This window comes from Clupea harengus, chromosome 19 (assembly GCF_900700415.2).
Source record: "Clupea harengus chromosome 19, Ch_v2.0.2, whole genome shotgun sequence".
Classification (NCBI taxonomy): domain Eukaryota; kingdom Metazoa; phylum Chordata; class Actinopteri; order Clupeiformes; family Clupeidae; genus Clupea; species Clupea harengus.
The window spans coordinates 14,249,665-14,263,439 of NC_045170.1; the positions used below are offsets into that span (position 1 = coordinate 14,249,665).

The window sequence follows — 13,775 nt, forward strand, 5'->3', positions numbered from 1 at the left end:
TGTACTCACAAAGTCACAATATCTCACAACATATAGTAGTTGCAACGTACATTCGTACATGTACCTTACATTTCCACTCCTTCACCATAGGTGGTGCTCTGAGACATTTGTATTAACTTAGTTATTCACCAAAGAAGAAGATATCGACCCAGCTGTGTTTTGAAAAACAGAATGTAAGTTGCTATCAAAATACATGCATTTATTCCATTATTTAGATAAACCAATTGAAAAGACAATCAACAGAAGATGTGACTGTTTCAGAGAATATACCAATGTTAATACCCTTACTTAGAAATCACGATATTTTAAGACATGACAGAATGATGGCTTGCTGCTGAATTAATGCGTAAGCTAACTTGCTAGACACCTGTGCATGTATCTGACAGGTTGGTGAAGCAGTGCTAGCTATAAGATATTTCCCCTACACATAGTTTGTTCGTTAATGATTTTAGGATTCTATTTATTTAGATGATAATTACACTGGTCACTCACAGAGCCGAGTACTTCATCCTTTTTTCCTGTGCGGAACTAGCAGTAACTGGCTAGCTGTAAATGTTAATCTAGCTAGCTAGACAGTTGAGTTAGCTTTTTTTAATTTCTTTCACAGCACAGGAATAGCGGCGGCTTGTTCTTTTTAATTACCTGGTTACAAACTCTAAATTCGTATATACAGACACTGTCGACAAGGCACACTTACAGTAGGCTAATTGGACGACACCTGGCATTGAATCGCTTGATGTTTAAGGAAGGAATGAAACACTCTAGTTTAACCGTGTTTTAAACTCTAATCATGGAGGCATGGTCAGGTGTTAGTCTAGGGAGAGAAATTCAAAGTTCTGCCCGATGGACTGTGCATTTGGAATTGCTGTTCTAACATGGAACAAGGGGTTAGCGTACGTTTGACCGGAGTGCCACATTACAATAGATGTGGAGAAAAATGAGTGCCCATTTCTGAATTGAAATGTGTATTTGTGAAATTGTGTATTTGTGAAATATGTGAAATGTGCTTTGCTAGTAATATGTGCTTGTCAGAGAAAGTTTAACAGTTCTGAGTTCAGAGAAAGCTGAACAGTTAGTTGCAACCACCCCCCTTACTAATGGTATCTAAAAGAGTTTTTGCGTTGGTCTTACTCTTTCTAATAAATACCAAGGGGTTCATGTAAGGGCAGGTCCATGACTGGACCGGAGACAGACTTTGAGGAATCCTTTTGCCCAATATGTATGGTATAATGCAAAATGGGTAAACACATGTTAATTATTGTCCTTAATATGCTTGTCTGTATTGATAGGCATATTGTTTGTAGTAAGATTTTACTCCAGTCCAGTCCACTTCTACTTGTGGGTTTGACCTCTATGCAGCCAACATACCAACCTCTTTTTTGCTGATCCCTCTCACTGTTCTCTTCCTCTCAGTGACCCTCTATGAGAAGCCATGAGTGTCCCAGACTACATGCAGTGCGCTGAGGACCACCAGACGGTACTGGTGGTGGTGCAGCCGGTGGGCATCGTCCCCGAGGAGCAGTTCTTCCGCATCTACAAGCGCATCGTCAGCGTGGGCCAGGTGAGCGTGCGCGACTCCCAGCGGCAGCTCTACATCCGCTACCGCCACCACTATCCGCCCGAGAACAACGAGTGGGGCGACTTCCAGACGCACCGCAAGGTGGTGGGCCTCGTCGCCGTCACCACCTGCGCCACGGCAAAGGAGTGGCCTCAGACGTCCGACCGCTTCCACGCCATGAAGGAGGTTTATGGATCCACGCTGTACGACTCGCGCCTGCTGGTGTTTGGCCTTGAGGGGGAGATCGCAGAGCAGCAGCGCACTGATGTGGCCTTCTACCCCAGCTACGACGACTGCCCAGATGTAGAGCGCAGGGTGGAGGATTTTGTGGAGTCCATTTTCATTGTGCTGGAGTCTAAGCGGCTGGACCGCGCCACGGACAAGTCCGGAGACAAGATCCCACTCCTTTGTGTACCGTTTGAGAAGAAGGACTTTGTGGGTTTGGACACAGACAGCAGGTGAGTGGGTTTGTGTCACGTGAGGTTTTTAATATATTGTTATACTATCCTGTTTTCAAAAGGGAGTTTTGAGGCAAATATAGTTGATTAATTATACAAACATACTTTTAGTAAGACTTGTATCGAACAAGTGTGATCACTATTTGCTACAACCAGTGTGAAATAACTAGGGTTGGATAGTATTCAACAGAGTTTCTAGTAGGTTACAAGATACTAGAGGTATAATGTATTAAAAACTTCACTTACATTGATGAGGAAACCCAGTGCTTAAGTGTGAGTGTATTCTCGTATACTTGGGACATGAACCTCCCCTCGGAATGACCTTTTTCTCTCCTGTCTCATAATTTAGTTTTCTACTTTTTTCTGTTTCTGTTGTTTTCTGTTTTCTTTTTTTCACCTGGGTTTGCCTTGGTTTATTTATCTTTTCTTCTGTTTTTCAACCATACTGTCCTGTGAGTTTGTTGTTGGGTGTAAAAAGGTGAGACTTTGGTTTTGTATGTTGTGTTTTAGTTTCATCCCAGCCAATCCCATCCGCTTCGGAGCCCCTCTCTCCTCCTCCTCCTCCTCCTCCTCCTACTTTACTCCTGTCCCATGTGCTTAGATTCCTTGTCTGAGAGAGAGTGGATTATTCTCTTCTCAGCCATGGAAGAAATCGTAGCTTGATTAGTTAGGGTTTTATGAAATTCCTGGAAGTACAGCTTGATGCACTGAAATGCCCAGATTATGCCGCTGTGGTAGTTAGCCATAGGAAGCTAACCCAATTCAGGACTTGTTCTCACTCAGTGCTACAAAATTGTCCTTTAACATGACTCAGAATGTAAGTCTTTTACGGACAGATTCGTTTACAAAAACTTTTTCTAGACTACATGTCCCTATTACAGTGCCTATTTTTTTTCACTTTGTGTTACTAGTAAAGGTTACGGTGGTAGTTGAATTTCTTTTCTAACCTGTAGGTCTCTAACACAACACTGAAAACAAACAACACTGAAAAGGCAATAGGCTAAGAACAGAACAGAACTGAAAATATTAAAGTGAGTAAGTAAATCTCCCACTAGCAGAAGTCACTTTCACAAAACATTTTACACCTATCTTGTAAGATGCTCTGAGCTGGGAGTAGGAGTTGACGGTCGGGAATGGCTGTGAGTTTGCCAGCCCCCTGCAAGGCCAGTATTGCCAATCTTATTCCGGCTCCCTTTTGGACTCTGGAGACTTGGAGGGTCAAGTGTCCTATCTGGCCTAGGCTGTCATGGTGATGGATGGTTAGCCTAATGTTTAGCATGATTATATGGAGTTCATATGGGGATTCATAGATGTGGCCTCAGCTTCAACCTGGCTGATCATTGCATTCATTACTGATGACCTGAATTGGGGATATGATGACATCCATGTACTCACCTGAGGTGGTTCATCTTAAGGCTGTATTTGATGTATTTTGATGATGACATCCATGTACTCACCTGAGTCTTCATCTTAAGGCTGTATTTGAAGGAATAATTTAGCCCCCTTTAGGATGATGTCACTTAAGTTTCTATGGCATTTGAAAAATACAATATTTTGTCCATGCATATGTCAGAAGTGTACATATTGTGTTAATTAACTTTATTCAGTTTGTAACCTTATTCTGTTATATTATCCATGTTAGTTATTGGATGGAATATAATTCCATATTACGATTTGATATCTAAGAGGTGATTCAAATCCTTTCCAAACATACCATGTGGCGTTTCTGTCAGAAGACACTTGACCGCCCCACAGCCTCTCAGATGCCAGCAAAAAACTCCCAGAGGTCTTTTCACCCAGAGCTCTCCTTCCATTCACCAACCTGTCATTTTTTTTAAATTCTTTTCCTCTTTTCATTCCTCTTGTGTTGTCTTTTTTCATGTGAAAGACAAATGTAGAAGTTAGGCTTTTGTCCTTGTGTCACGGCTGCCCTTCACCAGGGCACCTGTGTTTGCCTGGGCTCTCCTTGTTCCTTTGCTTTTGTATTTGCTCGACTGATCAGATTGCCTTTCCAGAGCCCGCTGTGGGGATCTGGAGCGGGTAAGATAAGGCTGCACAGCAGTAGGGAGCTTGTCGATACCATTTTATTTCAAGAGACAGATAAAAGATGAAGCCGTCCAGTGGGTTCTGTGACATTTCGAATTAAGTCGCATACTTTTATTTTCCATTGAAAATTTCAAACCTCACATGCACTTGCATTCAGTGCTGTTCATAAAGTAAAACATGGTAGATCATTTAAAAGGGATTTTTAGTGTTTGTGCTGGTTATTGGCTGATTACCCTTCATCGTCTTTCTCTACCTCTGCCCTCTCATCACTCCACAGGCACTATAAGAAGCGCTGCCAGGGGCGCATGAGGAAGCATGTGGGGGACCTGTGTTTGCAGGCGGGCATGTTGCAGGACGCCCTGGTCCACTACCACATGGCCGTGGAACTGTTACGCTCAGTCAACGACTTCCTGTGGCTGGGAGGTAAAGCTGCAGAGCTGTGTGTGTGTGTGTGTGTGTGTGTGTGTGTGTGTGTGTGAGAGAATTCATTGCAACCCAGCACATGAGTGAAGGTTCAATTTTAAGCCTCTAAGTCTCAGAGGTTATCCGGCAGACTTCTATTTGATGGTCTCAGTTTGTTTGTTTGTCAAGCATATTTTCATGTTTTGTATGGTGATTTTTATGCTTTGTTGCGCAGTGTTAGTGTTGTGTATTTGAGGCTGTGATATATTTGTTTTTGTGGCTTCAGCGGCTTTAGAGGGCCTGTGCTCGTCATCTGTCATATTCCACTACCCTGGAGGCACCGCCGGGAAAACAGGGGCCCGAAAGCCCAGCGTCTCTCAGGCAGCAGACGCCGGAAAGAGGCACCGACCAGGTAAGAGACGGGGCGCGTCTGTGTGCATACACACCAGGTGAGTGCAGGCGTGGACGCTCTGTGTGGACTCCAGCCAGGTGACTGTGGGCAGACTGGTTCAAACACAGATCCACCAGTAAGAAGCGATGTATCCCTAGGGATGGAGAACCTGAGAAATGACAGTAACTCATTATGTAATGTGGGTGGACACAGACAAGATGATTGGGATCCTTGCTCAGAAAGCATGTCAGATGTGTCACTGTTCCTGACCAGCTCATTTGTTCCCAGTGGACAATGGAAGGATACGGACATACCACTCTTGACTGTGTATTGATACTGCTATTCAGAGAGCATCCATAAGTACATACAACAAATCCATCAATACATAAGTAAAAAACACACATAAATACAGCTGCCTGGAGGAGATTGTTCCTTTGAGAACCAATGCAGGAGTCGACAAACAATGCTCAGCTTTTTTTTCCAGAAGTTGCATATTGATCATATTTCCTTGCCTTGTCAAATGAAATTGGTTAGGCTGTGTCCAAATGTTCCATTTTGTGGGAGATGAAGAGATGACGAGAGAAGTGTTGAAATCTTTGCTTGTTTATCATCATTATCACGGACGTCTCCATTTTCACATCTGTGCATTCTGACTATGCACAATTCAACTGTCAGCGTGATTTGACAGATGGTTTGCAGTTTCCATCACCGGCTTCTTTCAGTGATGAATAATGATTTCGACAACAACAATGATGAGGATGTCATCGACCCTATAAGGGACATGAACGCGTGTGCGTGTCTCGGGCTTGGCTTTAGGTTAACACAGACCAGCTGCTTGCCCCTATGCCTTTGCCACTGGCTACTAACTTCCACCGCCCACAGATTTGCCCCTCATTCAGCGCTAGCGAAGCTTGAAGCATAACCCAGCCCAAGCAATTCTATATGGACATGAAGGGTTTTCAGTTGGCTCACTAAGTACTAATACTGACTCTCCCCTCAAGATCATCAAGACTTGGTTATTAATATAGATGTAAAGAAGAGCATGATGCTAATTCATACCATGCAGAAATGTGAATAGTATTGACAGTAGATATACCACTAACAACAATGAATGCTATTGGACTAACTTACCACAATCGTCAGATTAATCATCTTCATACATTGTAACATGGGTGTGTTTTTATTTAATGTGGTTTTGCTCAAATTTCAGGATGCATAGTACTAACTGCTTTGTTTCTGTAATGGAGAAATTTAGAGCGTCTGTCGTAATGGATTTGTGGAAGCTAAGCTAATATGTACGCCTAGGAAATATGATGTGCAGTGTGCATACAGCTTGCATGCTTACTTACAGCGATGTGTGAAATCTAACAGTGGCCTTTATGTGACTGGCGAGGATGGACCTCTATGTGCTGCTGCCGACTGATGAGCTGCAGATTTCAAATGACGGCCCTTTGCAGTAGTAGGAGATGTTCTCCTGTAGCTCAATGATTTGCATTAATACGGCTGGTAAATTAATATAATTGAATATGAATGTCCCGTCGTTGAACTGGAGTTACATTTAGTCAAATACGATTTTCTTAAAACCCTCCGATTGTTTGGGTGTAGAGCTGCTCAAATGTCAGGTTCTGGCTAGAACAATGGAATTCAGACTGCTACCTCACCAAACCCCAAGCAAATGAATGCTACCCAGGGCCACCTGTCATACCAGGTTTCCTCTGCACAGACCATAGAAACATTGAGATATTTTTGGTCACTCTGATGTTGTGGCAGCACTCTGAGGTCAGGCCAACACTAACTTCTGCTCATTGTAACTGCGTTGCTGTATGCTCAGGAGTCTCTTGCTCTCTCTCTCTCTCTCTTTTTTTATGTTTTCAGGGGCTCAGGAGGTTCTCATTGACCCAGGTATGGTTTCATGCTGGCCCGTAGTAGTCATAGACGCTGCTTGTCTTTGCTTGTGGCCTGGTGACACCCCCCCCCCCACACACACCTTTTTTTTATTGTCTCCTCTGCATGTGTTTGTGTGTGTGATTTCCCTAATCCCAGGGCTGACTTGCCTCTTCCAAAGTAAACAATCAGAATTTGCATCACTTTTTGCATAAAGTTTCTTTGTCTCTGTGGTGTCTGGACAATGCAGTGGTTCTAGGAAGGCTTTGTGGTGACCAGGAGGTGGCAGTGTTGTGCATTAAATGTCAATGGTTTTCTGTTTGTGGTTTAGTCACCTGAATTGCAAGTAGACACTGCTCATATAAATCCAGATTTTTTGTGAAACATGTTTACATATTTGTATAAATGTAAACACACACACGTACACGTATGCATGTGTGTATATATATATATGATAGCTTGCGTGATAATTATAATGCTACAAATATTACATTGTAGCATTATAATTATCAAGCAAGCTATCATTCTTAAAATAACAAGCAAGATTTCTACTAATAACAGACTTCCAAAGTAAGTGGAGGAATTTGTCTCAGTAGTCAGTAAACGGCAACATTTGGTTTCTCAAAACTTCATATGCTGTATCATTACGAGAGCCCGGTTGCTATGGACCAGGGTGTTGTTGCTAAGTATCCCAATGCCAGTTTCAATGTGGTATTTGAGGCAGATTGGCCAGAAGGCATTCTAAAAAAGTTATTTTTGTGGAACCCGATCTGTTGACTGCTATTGACGTGGCATGTGCCGAGACGGCATCCACCAGCAAGTCAGGCGGGGATTCTGCTGCGAACACTTAGCGAGTTTCAGTCATTTGTCATTTTTCAGAGGGTTGTGGCAGCATAGGCAGTGTGGCCTTGATGAGTGAAACGAGTAGTTGATAATGAATAAGGGCATTTTCTGGTTACTCACTCTTGCCATTTTACTTGGTTGATATCCACATAGAGCTGCAACAATGTCAAGTACCCACTGGGTAGCTTAATATATAAGCTACTCTTCCTTAACTGTAAACTCTTACATATTACGCTGGTGTAGCTCTTTAAGGACATCTGGCAAAGAATGAAAGGTATATGTGTGGTATACCATTACATAATGGTTAGGATGTGTATTATATGTGAGAAAATACATTTTTGATGTAGTCTATGCTGAGGCATGACTAATGAATGATAGAATTCCACTGTGGGTGGACACGGGGCTGCAACACACAGTAGAAGGACTCATTCCTTTCTCTTTCTTACAAATGGTGTTATGAAATAGACATAATACTACCTGCATCAATATGTTGCATATTTAAATATAACTGAATTTCTCTACCCAAAATTGGACCACCCTCATGCAGATGGCAACTTAGTACTTTCCATTTTGGCCACTATATAAACCACAGCCCTCCCATGTGGGCTATCTTTAATGGTTGCCCGGAACATTCTGTGAGCTTTGGCAGCCTTGGAGCTGCCAGTAGGCACTGCCGCAACTTCATCGTGGCTCCAGGCTACAAATGCTTCACAAGGGATTGGCAAAGGAGTTGGAACCTCTGTTTTGCCTGTTAAGAAATAAAATAATGTTTTTAAACTCGCTGTTAGAATTCCTCTAACCAGTTGCTGTCTCTGTGTCTGTGTTTGCTTTGTGTTTTTTTTTGTATTTTGAGTTTTCAATGGCTGGAAGGAATTAATGCCTCTAAGCTGATTGACTAGTGACGTTGTTTAGCTTTCCTCTGAGTTCACTGATTTGATCCCCACCTGTCTAACAGATGATGCTGAGCTTCAGTTTTTTTGTTTGCTTTGATGGCCACCACAGAGGGCCTGCATTGCATGCAGTTTTCAGTTTCTGACTGCCTGTGTCTTGTGACGCGTTTTAGCCAAATGTGTGTTGATTTGGAAATCTTTGTGTTTTTCTCCTGATTTTGTAGTTTCTTCCCATTAGTCTTGAATCATATGTTCCTTTAGTGTCTGAATCTAAAATGATTCCCAGTCTCTAAACACCTTTGACTCAAGGTATGCCCTTTAAAAAAAAGAAGTCTTTTATTCTGTCATCCTTTGAGGTCAGTAACTTTTTTTCTGTCATCCTTTCTCCCCTCCCTCTTTTTTTCCTTTATATCCATTTCTGTCTTGCTCCCTCAATCTCTCCCTTCCCTCTCCTCCCTCAACCAGGTGCGCTCACCACCAATGGCATCAACGCAGACACCAGCACAGAGATCGGGCGGGCCAAGAACTGCCTTAGTCCAGAGGATATCATTGAGAAATACAAAGAAGCTATCTCCTACTATGGCAAGGTAACTGAAAGACCACACAGAAGGACCTAAGGGCTCCTCTCTTAAACCCATGGGATTGGTCTTTGAACACATAGAAATGAACTGCGAAGATTCTTTATACGGAAGATGCTACAAGAATCTCAAATCTTCTGTTCTGCCTTCTGGGTGCACTGATCTGAACCTGTCAAACAGGCTGTGAAGTTGTCTCAGTGAAGACCTTGTGGGTCTTCTTCGTTGCAGTCTCCTCGTGGGTTCACTTCCAAACTTCAACTTCAGTCTTCTGGATCTACCTCTGAGGAAGATACTTTAATCTAGTCTTCTAGACCCTGTTCTGAGTGTACATATGTACTCACCACTGAGATGAATTCTGTGTCAGACATGCTTGCTCATCAGTTCTAAATCCATCCTGTCGGGGGCAGTGTGCTCTTTTGGATCAAGTACCTTCAGTAAACACTGTTCCCACAGCTTAGGCGGTTTTCCACTGCAGGAACTCGCAGGCCGTTTTAGAGCGGCACGCACCTAGGTGCGTGTACCAACTGCAGGAACCGCCCCTGTAGGACCTCTTTAGGGCTGCTTTCCAGGAAGATAGAATTACTTACTCTGGGATAGGTACTTCTGTGCAGCCCTGAAACTCCTGGATGGGTCTTGCAGTGATGGTTGAACTCAAGCTAAATGTCAACAATGGGGCTTGTATCTTCATCAAGTAATTAAGCTGCCATGGAGCCAGTTAATCTAGTTTTAGGAACTTTACAGCGAAATTCAACTGTTTACTCAACCTAGGCGTAATGCTAACATTTATGTAGAAATTCTGTGGTTTAGCGGGCTAATGACCTGCCACTGGAGAAAAATGTCCTTATTTTGACGTGCTCGGAATTGACGACACGGTGGCGGTGGAAAGCCAAAAGACATAAAGGACCATGCAGGGGGCTGTTGCAAATGTTCCGAGACACTTGAGAGTCCTACGAGTTCCTGCAGTGGAAAGGCACCTCCTGTTGCCCGAAGGGCCCCTTTTTTTCAGCCAAGCCAGGTCCGGGTCCAAACCAGTTTTGTGAAAGGGATAAAAAGAGAGAACGGCGAACCGCCCTTTATGAATTACACGGCGCATGTGAATGCTTTTTAAGTGGCTTCAAAGGGATGAGAGTCTTAAAGCTCTTGCAGCTGTTGGCTCCCCTCAGCCAGTTCGCAGGGCCTCAAGAGACGAGCCTGCCTCTCATATCATTATATCTCCTAAATGCAAAAAGAAATGGAAAAAATTAAAAATGCAAATATGCACACTGGAGCTACAGCTTATGCCGCTATTGTGTAGTCCGCATGTGTTGCATGTGTGACATGTCCTTTTTTTGCAGAGCCCGTGCATGCCTTGTTATCACTAATTGGCCTTTCACATTGTCCTGCCATCTCGGCCCCCTTCATGTTCAACTCTGCCGGTAGTGTGTTAAATGAGCCCCCTGACACAGAGGCATTCAGATATTAATTGGATTTTAATTAGCAGATACAGGCGCTGTACCATTAAGCACCTTCTTCAAATGGGGGCTGCAGAATTAATGGCCTTCAAAAGAAATATGTTCTTCCCTCCTCCTCTTTTTCCCAAAGCAAATACCCCAAACATCTTCTTTTTTTTTTTTTTTAAACCTATATTTGAATTTTTTTTTCTTTTTTTTTTCTTGAGTAGTTGTTAATGTTGTGATTAAAACCACGGGGCTTTAACAAGCGAGCAGTCTGTGGTCTCTGGTGGGCGCCAGCAGACTGTGACCAGATTGGGCTTTTTTTCGCGTGGGTCAGGAGTCCCCGCTTTGAGACTCCTGCTACTGGACGGTCTCCCGGTGACCCCTGCTGACATGCAGAGAACACGAGAGGCACAGCCAGGCAGGCCTGAGGGAGGGCTCTGTGGGCACTAATTGACTAACAGCAGGATCGTGGGCAGGAGAGCTTTCAGATCAGCTTATGGAGCCTGATATCAAAGAAATGAGATTGCAGTGATATTACTGAACTGTACACTCCGTAATTCTGCTGTACTCTGAAAAAACTCATTTGAAAATGTTGTAATTAAATGGCTTTACAGTTTTGAAGAGATTATTTCCTATCCTTTGACTACTGATTTATTCGGTAGACCTTAAAGGAAACCAAAGCTGTGTGACATCAGATATATAATTGTATGGCACACTATATTGAACATACTGTACAAGTCACTTAATGCAGGAGCACCATTCATTCCTAACGCTCTGCTTGTATAGTGATGGAAGTGAAAGCAACAATCCAAGACTCAACTCCAAGGCACTTAATGCAGCCACTTCAGTGTTATATGAAGGTCAGACCTTTGTAAACAGAGAGCTATTTTTAGTTTAGTCGTTACTCTAATGCACCTGGCTGCATGTCAGTGCAACTATTATTTTTGCCACTTAATTCTTAGAAATGCAGATTGGCCTCGGCCATACATTGAGCGAGTCTGCACGCTTGACTGCCTCATTCAGCCAACTTGAGATAACACCACTGCGGTAAAAATAGAACTGGAGAGACGGTGGTGATGCATTACCACAGTGATGAGCACAGTAATTGCTCAAAAGCGTGTGAAGACCCAGGCTGTGGGTTACATGGGGACCTACAGTACATGCAGTACTCTGTGTATGGTGAATTTCGTGGCCGGAATAACTGAAATTATGAAAAAGTACCGATTTGATCCATGTATTTCAAATCAAAGTTGGTGGAGGAGTAAGTTCCTGAATATCGACTAGAGTGGGATCGAATGAGGTTTTGAGGTTGTCTTGACCGAAAGGTCTTCTTTTGAGTCGTTTGATGAAGGGTAGAATCACCAAGGTTGAAGGGTCAGTTCTCTTGTTTCACAAGTTCTAAAGGTCCCTGACCTCTGATCTGCTGAAGAGGTGTCAAAGTATGTATCTCACTTCCTTTCTTTCTGTTTTGCCTTTCTCTCTCTCTCTCTCTCTCTCTCTCTCTCTCTCTCTCTCTCTCTGTTTCTTCACTAGTATAAGAATGCTGGTGTGATTGAGCTGGAGGCGTGTGTGAAGGCAGTCCGGGTGCTGGCGATTCAGAAGAGGGCCATGGAAGCTTCAGAGTTCCTCCAAAATGCAGTCTACATCAACCTTGGCCAGGTGACAGCCAGCTTTACCTTTTCTTCTCGTCTTCATCCCTCCCCCATCCTTTTCTTCTTTCCTTTTCTTTTCCCCCTTTACTTCTCCTTATTACACGGCTCTTCAGAATGTTCCAAAAAGTTCTGTTGATTTGAATGGGCCATCCCAACGTTCGCAGATCCGATATTCCTTGATGATGACCGCTGCGAAAGGATAATGGCCGCTGTCATTGGCAACGGGTTTTGTGCTTCTAATTCACATCTTTCATATCATTCCGCAAGTAGTCCGGTCATTTAACGTAACAGACTCATTGTAATTTGAAGTCAGCAAGTAATGGGGTTGCTACGCAACACCTGAAACTTAAAAGTTCTATTTGCTTGAAGAACTACTTATTTCTAAATGGGAATCACGAAACGGCAACTAAATCATTAAAAAGTGGTATGTTGGAGGTCTTCTATAGTTTTGGCAAGTAACCGTATAATAAGCGGGATAATGTATTGTCCGTCGGTCATTATGCAAAGAAGGGTAATGGTAAGAAGTATAAGTAAGAGATAATGTATTTTCCGGAGGTCATTATCCAAAAATAAACCATTACCCTTCTTTGCATTCCTACTCCTCCTGACTTCGGAATGCTTTTTTTTTTACTAAGGTGACAATCTTCTGTAGTATTCAAGGTACTGATCACACAGTGCTGAAATGTATTTCCCTAATAGGTGTGTTTCTGTAGTAACTTGATGTGGAATTCCTGTCTCCTTCATTCTTCCTCCTCTCCCAGCTGTCCGAGGAAGAGAAGATCCAGCGCTACAGCGTCCTCTCTGAGCTTTACGAGATCATCGGCTTCCACCGCAAGTCGGCCTTCTTCAAGCGCGTGGCCGCCATGCAGTGTGTGGCCCCCACCATCCCAGAGCCGGGATGGAGGGCCTGCTACAAGCTGCTGCTGGAGACCCTGCCTGGGTACAGCCTCTCCCTGGACCCCAAGGACTTCAGCAAAGGTATGGCAACGCATTCAGGTACCGTTGAGGTACACATTCACACATTCAGGTACTGTTGAGGTACATATTCACACATTAAGATACCGGAGAGGTTTTTTCAGGTATCATGAAAAAAACTCTCCAATTAGAGAGAGAAAAGATGTTCTAATGAAAGGAAATCTCCTGACTAAAGGATTGCTGCACTGGAAACTCTCTGGAGTATTTAATTATTTCTCATTTTGACACCCAATTGAAATTTGTGGAAAGTCCATAATGTGCTTCTAATAATGTGTTACTTCTCCAAGGTCTCACCCAACACGATCACAGAAAGCACATATCGCCTTTTAGTTAATTGTCGGGTTACGTAAGTGTTTATCTTGCACAATGTGTGTGTGAAATGAAAGGTATTGTGCCCTTAATCTCACCGATTGAGTCGACAGCTTTATGATTTCAAGTGTATGTTTTCAGCCGCCTCATACACAGATGGCACCTAGTATCTCACAAGCTCAAGAATAAGTCCTGCTTCCTCTTCACCATACACCATTTTTTATTCAAACTTCGGAACAACTGTTGTTCTCCAACCTCAAATCTCAAACTTAATCACCAAGTATGAATTCAGTCCACAGCCTCCTTAATATAGTCAAATATGCCGCTGCATGTTTTAAAAGCTAGGCAGCGTG

The 13,775-nt window shown here is 43.2% G+C and overlaps 1 protein-coding gene across 4 annotated transcripts in view; it reads left to right on the forward strand.

Annotated features, from left to right (window-relative positions):
* Positions 1-85: 85 nt before the first annotated feature.
* Positions 86-13,775, forward strand: part of trappc9 (trafficking protein particle complex subunit 9) — a 209,435-nt gene continuing 195,745 nt past the window's right edge. The window contains exons 1-9 of one of the 4 annotated variants that reach the window (XM_031585933.2): positions 86-173; positions 1,414-2,016; positions 2,465-2,494; positions 4,340-4,485; positions 4,751-4,876; positions 6,731-6,757; positions 8,938-9,059; positions 12,020-12,145; positions 12,900-13,116. In XM_031585933.2, the coding sequence (XP_031441793.1) occupies positions 1,433-2,016; positions 2,465-2,494; positions 4,340-4,485; positions 4,751-4,876; positions 6,731-6,757; positions 8,938-9,059; positions 12,020-12,145; positions 12,900-13,116 (1,378 nt within the window). In that variant the 5' untranslated portion in view covers positions 86-173; positions 1,414-1,432. The remainder of the gene's footprint in view (positions 174-1,413; positions 2,017-2,464; positions 2,495-4,339; positions 4,486-4,750; positions 4,877-6,730; positions 6,758-8,937; positions 9,060-12,019; positions 12,146-12,899; positions 13,117-13,775) is intronic. The other 3 variants (XM_031585935.2, XM_031585936.2, XM_031585937.2) reach the window with 3 other exon arrangements.